Source organism: Carassius carassius, chromosome 48, assembly GCF_963082965.1.
Source record: "Carassius carassius chromosome 48, fCarCar2.1, whole genome shotgun sequence".
In the NCBI taxonomy this organism is placed as follows: Eukaryota; Metazoa; Chordata; class Actinopteri; order Cypriniformes; family Cyprinidae; genus Carassius; species Carassius carassius.
This window is the reverse complement of record NC_081802.1, coordinates 15,761,497-15,774,557: the sequence shown is the minus strand read 5'-3', so window position 1 is coordinate 15,774,557 and position 13,061 is coordinate 15,761,497. Positions and strand designations below refer to the sequence as shown.

General features: G+C 38.5%; 1 protein-coding gene across 1 annotated transcript; it reads left to right on the top strand.

Annotated features, from left to right (window-relative positions):
• Positions 1–6,021: 6,021 nt before the first annotated feature.
• On the top strand, positions 6,022–8,549 carry LOC132131800 (alpha-2A adrenergic receptor). Its single transcript, XM_059543921.1, has one exon. It carries the CDS (start codon positions 6,145–6,147, stop codon positions 7,300–7,302), a length of 1,158 nt encoding a protein of 385 aa, XP_059399904.1. The 5' UTR covers positions 6,022–6,144; the 3' UTR covers positions 7,303–8,549.
• Positions 8,550–13,061: the final 4,512 nt, after the last annotated feature.

Below are 13,061 nucleotides of genomic sequence, written 5' to 3'. Positions count from 1 at the left end.
CGATTCCCAAGCTTAATGTTGACGTCAACATGAAATATTAGCATATTGCCCACCCACTTGGTTTGAATGAAACTGCAAAGTCATCCTTTGACACTAGGTGTCGCTTTTGGATCGTAAAAATAGCTGTTTCCTTGGTAACATTGTAAACAAAGCAGCACTGCACTCACAAACACTGCTTTATCGGGCATCACAGATGAGATGAAATGAAAATGAGTCACCGCAGATTAGCCTCACGCAAAGAAGGGGTTTGGGAAAATATAATAGTTAAACGAATCGTTTGGGAGACGTTGAGCAAGTAAAGAAAAGAATAACTACATATTTTTAAAAATGGAAAGTGTTTTTTGACCTTATATGCATGTCAACCTGTTGTTAGGGGCTCCCAAAACCAAAATATGAACCTTTCATTACCCATAGGGGCACTTTAAATTTAAATGTAAATATTCTTAACTGATGAGTTTAAAATGATATTGAAGGAAAACATCCCAAAAATGACCAGCATATATGTGAACTCCAATACTGCTTAAAATGCATCCCATGATGAGCTGGAGAATTTGTTTTACATTGCTCACATTTGTTCACTAAATAATTCCCATCTATCATCTCCACAATGTGTGCAAGTCAGAGGTGAGCTGCTCTGGACCTCGAGATCCGCTTTCCTGCAGAGTTTGGCTTCAGCCCTCATCAAACACACATGAACAAACTCAGAGGTTTACTCGCGTTACTGGAATTGAGCAGCGTTTTTGTGTACTTCTAATTTTTTTTAAAGTAATTTTTAAAATCTGTAATTTAGCTTTTACTTAAGTATATTTTGTCTTAAGTATTGCACAAACACAGCCACCATCATAGCAAAGTTGTTCGTTTTTGAGCAATGACAGTGTTTCGCTCCTGAGTGAATCAACCGTTTGAATGATTCAGATCAATCCCAATGACTCACTTATTAACAGTGACTTCCTGACACCTACTGGCTTTTTCAATTTCACATTTAAAATAATATATATATATATATATATATATATATATATATTAGTGGTGGGCATAGATTATTTTTTTTAATCTAGATTAATCTCACTGTAATCTTGGAATTAATCTAGATTAAAATGGCTCATTTGAATTCTGCCGAAGGCATTCAGAATATGTGTGCTACCTAAATAAAATAATGACTAAAAGTAACGTTAAGTCTTTGAGAACGGGTTTCTCAAGACAGGTGGTGCATTAGACCAGGGACTCATCTCCTGTTTCCAAAATGCATCACAAGTGCTTGAGAAAGCTGTAAACTAATTCCACATTGCACAAGGTGCAAACAACCTTACGCCTGTTTCACACATAATCCGTCTGCAGTGCATATGCATTGCGTATTTTTTTTACGCACCCATGTTAACGGATTCTAGCGTATACACCGCGCTAAAATATCAAGGTGAAAGTCATCATAGCTAGCGTAGTATAGACCCAGCTCTCAACCTAACTTTGAGAATAGATTAACGGCAATATTTTTTTTATCGCCCGATAAGAGTCTCACATTAATGCAGCACGTTAACGCCGATAACAGCCCACCACTAATATATATATATATATATATATATATATATAAAATTTCAAATGTAGGCTATTCAACATTTTACGTCTCATATATCAAAACATTATTTCTGCATTTGTAACTGCAGGTTAAATGCAATCATGTCCTTTATTAAACAGTGTGTAAATACATCTAAATGCTCCTTTAGAAGAAGCTTCTGTGTTTCCTCTGCACTGCAAAGATTAATTCTGTTGATACTGATTTAATTTGCCTGGTAACAGCCCAAATGTCTTATTATTCTAAATTACTGACTCCTTTAATTAAAAACAACTAGTTTGAGATTAATAGGCCTATCCCGGGGGTGTCAAACTCAGTTTCTGGAGGGCCATAGCCCTGCAGAGTTTAGTTCCCACCCTGCTTCAAACACACATACCATGTAGTCTTCAAATGAGCCTAAATGATTAGATTAGCTGGATCAGATGTGTTTAATTAGGGTTATATCTAAACTGTGCTGCGCTGAGTTTGACGCCATTGGTCTATCTCATTTTTGCCTTCCTCCCATTGTTAAAATCTAACAAAGTAATTTTACTAAGTCAATTTTAATGAGCTAATTTTACTTAATTTCTAGACTGGTACTTGTATTTACTTGTATTTATGGTACTTTTGTACTCTTTCCACCTCTGCAAGCTCATCAAGATCCTCGAGATTACCATAAAGTCAGCTGCAAATATGTCTTGACCCCAAAAAAAGTCTAACAAAATGTTTCTCAGTGGTTTACAGTAGTATCAAATGTACTTAAAAACATACTAAAAGTTTACCAAAGTTTGACTCCAAGAAAGGCCCCATTTTCAAAATGGCAGCCGGCAGGTCCTTATTCCTCCTAGACCAAAAATATTGGTGCCTGGTACATGTTTTGGCCATGTAATATTCTAATTAGCATATTTGCATTATAGATAAGTGATTACAAGTCCAATTATATATTAAAGCAATTGGTTACAAGCATATTTATGGGAAAAATATGTACAATTTCCCTTAAGTACAGGTACATGTAAAAAAAAAAAAAAAATAGAATATCATGGAAAAGTTCTTTATTTTTTTTTATAATTTAATTTAAAAAAGCAAACTTTTTTATATTCTAGATTCATTGCACACAAACTGAAATATTTAAAGAGTTTTTTTGTTTGAGTTCTGATGGTTACGACTTACAGATTCAGTATCTCAAAAAACATCAGTCAAAAAAGATTTACAAAACAGAAATGTTCAAGATCTCCAAAGTCGGTTTAATTATGCACTCAATACTTGGTTGGGGCTCCTTTTGCAATTACTGTCTGTGGCACTGCAGGATGTTTTGATAGCAGCCTTCAGTCTCTCTGTATTGTTTTTTTTAGATGTTAGTTATCTTCCTCTTCACAATACCCCATAGATTCTCTGTGAGGTTCAGGTCAGGTGAGATGGCTTTCCAGTCAAGCACAGTAATATCATGGTCAGCAAATCACTTGGAAGTGGTTTTGGCACTGTGGGTAGGTTGTCAGAGTTTTGCACTGTCACTTTGTTTTATGTTTTGTTTCTTGTGTCTAGTGTCAACACATGGACTTATTAATTGTTTTCTCGGCCATGTGCTCCTTTAGCCCCTCCTCCTTGTTTCCTTTTTACCACACCCTCTTGTTAGCCTGGTTAGTCTTATAGTGCTCACCTGTCCCTCATGTATTTTCCTCCCTATTTATAGCGCCCCTTACCCTTTTGTGTTTGCTGGTTCATTGTCATTCTCACCTCCTCTGTCGCTGTCTGTGGCTGAATATGTGTCCGTGTCTCCTTGTCTGGTTGGTCTTGTGAAGTGACGTGACATTCAGCCAAGTATGGTGACCCATACTCGGAATTTGTGCTCTGCATTTAACCCATCCAAAGTGCACACACACAGAGCAGCGAACACACACACACACACACCGTGAACACACACCCGGAGCAGTGGGCAGCCATTTATGCTGCGGCGCCCAGGGAGCAGTTAGGGGTTCGATGCCTTGCTCGAGGGCACCTCAGTCGTGGTATTGAAGGTGGAGAAAGCACTGTTTGATTCTTGGTTTTGTTTGATTATTCTATAAGTTGGTTAAATTGGTAATTTCTTATTTTGTTATTTAACCTTTTATTAGTTCATTGGCTTATATCTTACATTGTCTTGAGTTTAATTTGTGTTTTTGTGGAGCTTTGTCCTGTCTTGTGTTCCTTGTGTTGAGTTCCTGACCTGTCCCCGTGTGTCCTGCACTGGTTCTACCTACCTGGCACCTGGTCTGTTTCAGAGTCAGTGGTCAACAAGTGTTTGAGCTCTGCTCTTTGGTGCCTTGTGTGGTCTTCTCCATCAGCCTGGTTTTGCTGCCCCCTCTGTTGCCAAGTACTCTGCCAGTTGTTTCCTGAAGCTTTCCCAGTGGCCTCCCCTAGCTGTTCCTTTTATTTCCTACCACACTTTTTCCTTCCAGTCAACTTTCTATAAATATATTTTGATACAGCACTCTGTGAACACCCAGCCCTTTCAGCAATGACCTTCTGTGGCTTCACCTCCTTGTGGAGGGTGTTGATCATTGTCTTCTGCACAACTGTCAAGTCAGTAGTCCTACCCATAATTGTGGTTGCATGTTCTGAACTAGCCCAGGAGGTACCCAGTATTTATATTCATAATTAATAAAACTAATCAAGCTCAAAATTAAATATTCAAATTTTTTGAGATACTGATTTTTTTATTTTCCTAAGCTGTAAGTCGTAACAAACAGAATTAAAACAAAAAACTTGAAATATTTCTGTTTGTGTGCAATGAGTCTAGAATATACAAAAGTACTTTTCTGAATTAAATTACAAAAAAATAAAGAACTTTATTTTTTTTAAGTAGTCAAGGATGAATTTTGTTTGAGCAAAATAATATACACTGTGCTGCCAACAACATTACAATGAGTCAAGCAATATCAAATGTCAGTATTCTCTTCTACTTCTACCATCTTCTGAGTTACTGAAAATTGTGAATTTAGTTTTGTTGGGTTTCGTATAATGCCACCTTTATACTCAAAACATCTATAGAGGATGCATTACATATGTATTACCTTATTAAAATTGAAATGAGTGACCATTTTAGAGGTTTCACACACAGGCCGCTGTTTGGGCTAATAAAGGGTTGTTTATAATAAAAAGTTATGATCAAAGTTATACAACTCCAATTTAAGTTACTTTGGGGTAAAATAACTTTTACATTGAATGTAAAGTCTGTGTTTTAGCAAAAAAAAAAAAAAAAACTGGTACTGATTAGGATACTCAAATAGTCAAAAAATGAAGGATTTAGGATATTTTAAGGGCTCCCTGCCCATCTTGGACACCATCTTGAATATTACACCTTTCTAGTGGTCAAACTTTGGTAAACTTTTAGTATGTTATTAAGGATACCTAATATTACAAAAAACAGCTGAGAAACCTTTTGTTATAATTTTTTTAGGGTTAGGTGTTTTATTTTCATATATGCATCTGCCTAATAAAGCTACAGCCAGGTACTTCTGCTCGGGATTAAAGCTTAAATCTGCAGTAAAGTGCATCTCAGCGGCCAGAGTTTCCGGCTAAATACATACAGTGTGAATACAGCGTGCTTGTGTTGCCGGAAGGTGTCACTGTTTCCTCGCTCCAGCTGCATTGTTTACATCTTTCTCATTCATTACTTCTCCTCATCCTTTAAAAACTATTTTCTAGTAAAGTTTTCAGATATTATTAGGGATCCCACGGTCATGGAAATGTGATGGAATTTTAAAAAGGTTGGTTTTCAGCCATAGATTATTAAGTTGTAACTGTGTAAAAACAAGTGTGTATTTATTTTTAGACCGATAAATCCATGATAATTTGTCAGTGATAAATAGTTTATTATCTCTTGTTCAGGCAAACACTACAACAAATAGTTTAACTGATTTAAACCAGTCAGGCGCGTTTAAAAGGTGTTTTCAGTGGTTTCTGGACACGCTTTTCCCGCCGCGCCTCTCTTGGTGGCTGCTAAACAACGTGGATTCGGAGGAAAGAGGGCGGGGCTTGCGAGGGAGGTCGTTTAGAACGCGCGCGCACTCACACTCTGCCAGACGCCCGTCTCTCCCGCGCACACACGCAGCGCGCGCACAGCAGGCACGCGTGCTCGCGCCTCGATTAGCTCCGTGCGCGCACAGCTGATTTGAGAGCTGGTGATGAAGCGCCGTCTTCACATGCTCCACCGACGAGATGCGAGAAATTAATCACGCCGTTTTTCTCATGCTGGGCGACTTAGTTACAGTCTGAGGAAAGATTCCTTGGCTTCATAAGTTGGTGCTTCGTATCAGGCTTTTTTCATTAAGGTAAGGTCCATTCCTGTCGTACTTTTTGCTGCGAGTTGTGGTATTTTTGAACAAAGTGTGAGAATTAAATCGATTATATTTGTGATATTATTACTTACCTTTGTTTCTATATATATATATATATATATAATTATTATTGAAATTTAAATTGTTTTTCTTCTTTTTTTTTAGATGACAAAATGACCAAAAAAGTCACTTTTGTCTTCAATTATATGGAAAAAATGACGTGTCATCAACCAAAAACATAATTTCAGTTGTGAGAGGAAGAGCTTGGTATTCTCAGCAATGAGGTGTGACAATTCGACCAATGGGACAGATACGCCATACACCCTGCTAGTGGCCCTTCCTATGAGCGTCCTGGTGGGGCTCCTCATCCTCCTCATAGTCTTTGGCAATGTGCTGGTGATCATCGCCGTGTTCACGAGCCGGGCTCTCCGGGCTCCCCAGAACCTGTTCTTGGTGTCGCTGGCCTCCGCTGATATATTGGTGGCCACTCTGGTGATGCCGTTCTCGTTGGCGAATGAGCTGATGGGATGCTGGGTCTTCGGACAGGTTTGGTGTGAAATCTACCTGGCTTTGGACGTTCTTTTCTGCACGGCCTCGATCACTCACCTGTGCGCCATCAGTCTGGACAGGTACTGGTCGATCACGCAAGCCATTGAGTATAATCTCAAGCGCACGCCGCAACGAATCAAGCGCATTATTTTTATAGTCTGGATCATCGCCGCCGTGATCTCCTTCCCGCCTCTGATTACCATGAAGAAGGAAGAGGGGAACACCTGCAAAATCAACGAAGAAAAATGGTACATTGTCTCCTCTTCCATCGGCTCATTTTTCTTGCCCTGCATCATCATGGTCCTCGTGTACATCCGAATCTACCAGATCGCCAAGAAGAGGACCAGAGCGCCCCCTGGGGACCGGAGGAAAAAGGAAGCTGGCAAGAAGGAGAACGATCCCCATGAGAAGCTCAACGGGAATCCCAACCCTAAACCGGACATCAAGGGTGAGATAAACGGCGTGGACATGGAGGAATCGTCCTCCTCGGACCACAAGGTCTCCAACCCCTGCTCCCTCAAGAAGAAGAGCTCCAAAGGAAAGACCAAGCTGAGCCAAATCAAACCGGGGGACGGCGACAAGAGCGAGGTCCTTCAGACCACCAAGACCAGCAGGTGGAAGGGTCGTCAAAACCGGGAGAAGCGCTTCACGTTTGTCCTGGCAGTGGTCATAGGCGTGTTCGTCGTCTGCTGGTTCCCGTTCTTCTTCACTTACACGCTGACCGCATTCTGCAAAAGTTGTGTGCCGGAAACTCTCTTCAAGTTCTTCTTCTGGTTCGGCTACTGCAACAGCTCCCTCAATCCCATTATATACACCATCTTCAATAACGACTTCCGAAGATCCTTCAAGAAGATCCTCTGCCGGAGAGATAACAGGAGAGGGGTGTGAATGGGTTGCTTTTTCTTTTAGCCAGTGCAATTCATCACCTGGGGTTTATAGGAAGTACTTGTGTACAGTAAGCCAACGTGTCTGAAGAGGAAAAAATGGACTCTTACATGCTTTGTACAATCGCGACAATGCATGATTATGCAATTAGAGCACTATTCAGATTCGTCCATTTCTGAAGTGTATTGTTGTGTCGCTCTTGATATACAGTGAGTTGGTGTAGTTTCGTAATTCTGGTAATTAGCCATCCGCCAACGTGGGGGGACATATTCAAAGACATTGCAACACAAACCATGCTGGATGCTGATTAAAATGTGAATTATTATTTTTTTAAATGTCAAAGCACTACAAACGAGCTTCATAATGTGCTGCAAAACTGTTGCTGCAACGTGCATGTCGATGTGTTTTCTCGCAGGGCCCGTTTATTTTCCCTGACATATTGCGTAATTAATTGTGAAGGTGTTGATATTGTTTGGTGGATTTATTGTATTTTTTTTATCCTTGCCAGTAACGGTTCATTTAAAATCTGGCTGTGGACCATTAAGCAAAACGACGTTGAGCTCGTCTGACTGGAAACTGACAGACCGGTGTCACAACAGATTTCTCCGGCTTCTGATGTACTTTATATCTGTCACCATAGACATAATGGATGGATCTTTAGTATCACAACAAGGGATAGTGTCAGCCTGCAACTGATAAACTGTGTCAAACAGGCTGGCAGATTTGCACAACAAAATAAAGTGCAATATTCAGCAGGATATCGAATGACTGACAACAGAGTTTCTCCAGGTCAAGATGAGGTCAGGTGTTTTTTTTTCCTCTTTGGGATGCGTGTGGTGTCCCCAGATCCAGTTGTAGAGAGAAAGAGTGGGTGTCCAGTCGGTCTTGAATGACATCTACAAAACTACCTGTCACTGTGCGTTATTGCCATAGCTCAAAAACCTATGTATGGCTCACTTAGATATATTGGTTTTCAGTTTGTGCTTTCAACGTGTTCAACCATTGAGGTCTGAGAAAAAAAATGGTGTAAGCACATAAAAAGAGAAAAAAAAACCACTCAAAAAATATAAATAATAAAAAGTGCAGAGACTTTTTTCTTTTTTTTGTCTGTCTGTAATCATTCTGGAAAGGCAACTGGAGAATTTTTCTAATGAAAAGCAAAGCTCCACTTACGGGATCAGACTCTGAAAGAGCTGAATGTGTCTTCACAAATCAAAAATTGTGTTTACAGCAATGCGTTTACAATGGAAACAAAGCACTGCCTGGGATAAATATCAAAATACACAGTTTTGAAAGTATTAAAACAGAAATTTTACGTAGCTATAGACGGATTCCTGACTGACAGCATCAACTAACAGCGTAGATTATTCTAGAAAAGACTTTGAGTGACATGCAAACTGACCAATCACGCGTTAATCTGATAATATTCCTCTAACTCTCTTATTTTGTACCTTTCCTAAGCCTTTGATAATCGCATGGAATTGCTCAATCTCTTCGACTTTCTCACATTTAATGAACAAATGAGAAAAGTTGCGATTATCTGCGGGCGATTATCTCGTCAGTTTCAATTATTTTGCCCGTATCTCAGTTCAGTTTGACTTGAATGTCTCAGTTGACCGTTCACCCCAGAAACCCGGTCGATTGTGTGCCTATTTGCTCTGCATGTGATTTACGCATTTAATTTTTTCCCCCCTGAGAGCAAATTCAGGAATAGCATTTAACAAATAGCGTAAAACCGCGCCCGCGGTGAAGATCCCTAGTGGCAGCGATACATTTATATGCTGGAGAGAGTGTACAGAGACCTTCATAATTACGATGGATCGAGATAATTAAGTCTCATTTATAATCATCATTAAATCGTCAAGACAGCGGGGTGATAATTACGAAATTTAAAATAAGGTTTTTATTACACGAACCTGTAGCGCCGGTGCCGAACCTTTTACGAACTGACATAAAAGCATTAAATGGGAACTTTAAAGATATGGCAGCACCACAGCGCTTGAGATATATGACCTGATATGAGCTGGAGGGTGTGTGATCCTGCGGGCCGTCCTGAAGAGTGTGTGGGAGAGCAGAGAGATGCTGATGGACAGGGACGGTCAGTGGGAGTGCAGGGGGTTGTGTTGATGAGCTGCACTTAAAAGTGTGAAGGAGGGTGTTTTGGTCAACTTTGAGAGAGAGAGAGAAAAACTTGATAGTTAATTACATCAGCGCAGGTGAGGGCTGAGAGGATTTTCAATTGCTAGTTTGACAAAGACAGGGCTGTGAATAAAATCAATCAGACAAACAAGTAATATTTTAATATTATTTAACAATTGTAATAATAATAGTTATTATTATCAGGGAAGGTTTATGCTTCATGCCACTCTTCAATGAACAGACCCCAATAATTCTGGACAAAACAGTTGAAATGATTGGTTCTTATTACTTTTGTGTTGACAAATAACAGTCTACATGTTTTATGCTAATTTCCTTGGTGTTTATGAAAAAAGAATCACAATAATTCTTATAATTTAATGTTTAGAAAAAAAAATTACAATATCAACATTAAATAATAATAATGATTATTAATACAATCTTATAGATACCTTTGTACAATTATTGTCATAATAATATATTGTACTATTTTATAGAACAGCAACAACTATTGTTATTATTGTTGTTGCTGTTTTATTTTAAAATACCTTTACACAATTATAATAATAACACATTATACAATTAAAAAAACAACATTATAAATCTGAACAAAAATCTGAAAATAAATAAAAATAAATGTTACGCCTTAGTAAAATCCCAAAATAAAAAAATTAAAGAAAGAATAAAGTAAAAAGACAATAAAAAAGGAAAGAAAGAATTCAATAATAATAATTATTATTTAATATATTGTTATTAAATTGCAATTAAATATTGTTGCAATAACTATTATATGAACTTAAAAATATATACATTAAATATGACTTTAAAATATACATTAAAAAGTATAATAATGAAAGTAGTAAGTCCATATATTGTACGCTAATTTCTTTAATTTGTTATTATTACATAAGCATTAAGTATCATAATAATAAAATGTATTAGTATTTGAATTTAAGTTAATAATCATAATTACATTTCAAATCATCAAAATTAAAATAACAAAAATAATATTATTGATATTATTATCATTCTTGTTGTATTTATATATATATATATATATATATATATATATATAAATAAATAAATAAATATATATATATATATACATATGATGGTTAGTTCGAGAAATGAAATGCATAGAAATATTAGACTTTGTACACATATTTTACATACCTGTGAGTGATGAATTAATTATTTAATGTATGTTTAAATAAATCTGCCTTTAGTTTGAATTCTGGGGTTGAAATGAGCTTACTTAATTAAAGGAATGTTCTCTGTAATCTCTATTGACAGCATCTGATTACCATTGTGTGTGACAACCATCTCATCTAAAATAATGAACTTTAGAAATGGAAGTCTATGTGGAATTCTAAAAGCAACTGGGAGCCTTCAAAGAATTGTTCCCGGGGCCTCCCAGGACAATAATCCAAGCTTAAACAGGAGGCAGGCTAGACAAAATGACTGAGAAAATGAGCGTCACATCATGGCTTTTGAGAGCTAGCATATGTTGCACTGCATGATAAACTTTATTTGTACCTCACCGCAGCAGATGACTGCACTGAATGACAGAACCAACAGCCAAAACACTTGGGCTCCAGATTTGAGATTTGGCTCGCAGCTATCCGCATGCGTAGGTATAACAGATCTGAGTTTTTTGTCACTTTAAATATGAAACTTGAGAAGCTTCAAAGGTCAAGTTAAACAGAGGCTGAGCACTTTCAAAAGATACCCCGCGGCTTTTTTTCATGCAATGTTGTTGACAGTTTCTCTCTTGTGTTTTTTTTTTTTACAGCAGACAAACAAAGAAGCAAACATCTTATTATTAAAGAGAGCGATGGGAAATGGGAGGGAACGGAAAAGAGGAATTTGTTTGCCCCATCCTGGACCCTACTTTTTGCTCGCAATCCACCCTGTGGGAAATCAAATTGTGTTTGTCAAATGAGCAATACACTTAAATCCACTGAAATGCAGCTGTGTACCAGAGAGTCAGCGTGTGTGTGTGTGTGTGTTAAGCACAGTGAAGCAGTCTCACAGTGCATTTGAGAAAAACAAACAGAAGAAATGCAGCGCTTCGAGTGTTTAATTGCAGAAGGCAGTTTATAAAATTAGTCAGCGGGGACACAAACGACATGAGATGAATGCTGATAGGGTCCATTATTTCAATTCAGTGCGCAAAGTTTGAGAGTGACACCATTTGAAAAAGAACATTTCAAATGTTTCTTTTAGACTCCAATGATGTTATATAGTGAGCAATGGACAATTCCATGACATTTCCTAAAATGTCATAATTTCTACGAATTTGCAAAACCATGTAATTCATATGACTTTTGAATGTTTTTCACCCAAAAACCCAAAAGCATCAATGTTTTACTATAATAAGAGATACACTGATCACAATGAATTAATTTATCAGGATTGAAAATTAGTCACATAGAAATATGAACATCAGAAAGATCAGGCCCTTTCTAAAAGAGCATGCTACACAACTTCTTGTCCAGGCCCTTGTCATTTCTAGACTGGACTACTGCAATGGTCTTCTGGCTGGACTTCCATCAAGCACAATCAAACCTCTACAAATTATTCAGAATGCAGTGGAATGACTGGTATTCAATGCGCCCAAAAGAGCCCATGTTAGATGTTTGAAAGAGATGTTCGAAAGGGCATGCTCCGTTAGAAAGGGCCTGATCTTTCTGATGTTGTGCAATGGAAACCTGCAAGCTCAAAAGTCTTTGCAATGTGGACTATGAAGGTCAGCTGGTCATCAAAGGTGGTTATGAACAAAGGCGGAGTTTCTCCACGTCTGGAGATCGTCAGCGCCACGGACCATTTCATGAAGCTTACAGCTTTAACACCAGAATAAAGACTTTTTAAAATAAGTTGAGCTCAAAACTCACTTTCAGTCAGCAGGAGTGTTTGTAATAACTTGATCCGATGTAGATTATAGTCACCATACAAGGCAGAAATATTTATAAGCAATGCAAAAGACTATGCATGCTAGCCATTAACGTTACCACAGTAAACATGGGAAATATGACCGCTGGGGAAATCAGACGTCAGCTTCTTATTCTCTATCAATTGTGTATTTATTTAGTAACATATTTTATCTCTCATGTTACACCTCTCTTTATCTCCTTGCACTGGCTACTGGTTGTGGCTCACATCAAGTTCAAGACATTGATGCTTCCACATAGAACAGCCCCAAGCTCAGCACCCCTCTACTTCCACTCACTATGACGAATCTAGATCCCCTCCAGAAGTCTTGAGATCCGCTAGCGAGCGACGCCTCGTGGTACCATCACAGAGAGGCTCAAAATCACTTTCCAGAACACTCTCGTTCACCATTCCTGGCTGGTGGAATGATCTTCCCACTAAATGACTAAATTTAAATGTAACCACTCCTCTAGCCCCGGCTGGCCTGCTTAGGCCCAAGGTTTTCGTCGGGCCAAAAAACCCGGGCCGTTGGCCCTGGGGAAGCACCGACGAGGCACGATCAAGCACCGGAAGTAACAGTGGAAACACGACTGGCCCTGGCACGCACTAGCACGCCCGCTTTTGGCCCGACAGTGGAAACGTGGCTATTGGTAGCTTAAGGGTTGGGCTTGATGTTTATGTTTGGGTCTTACATT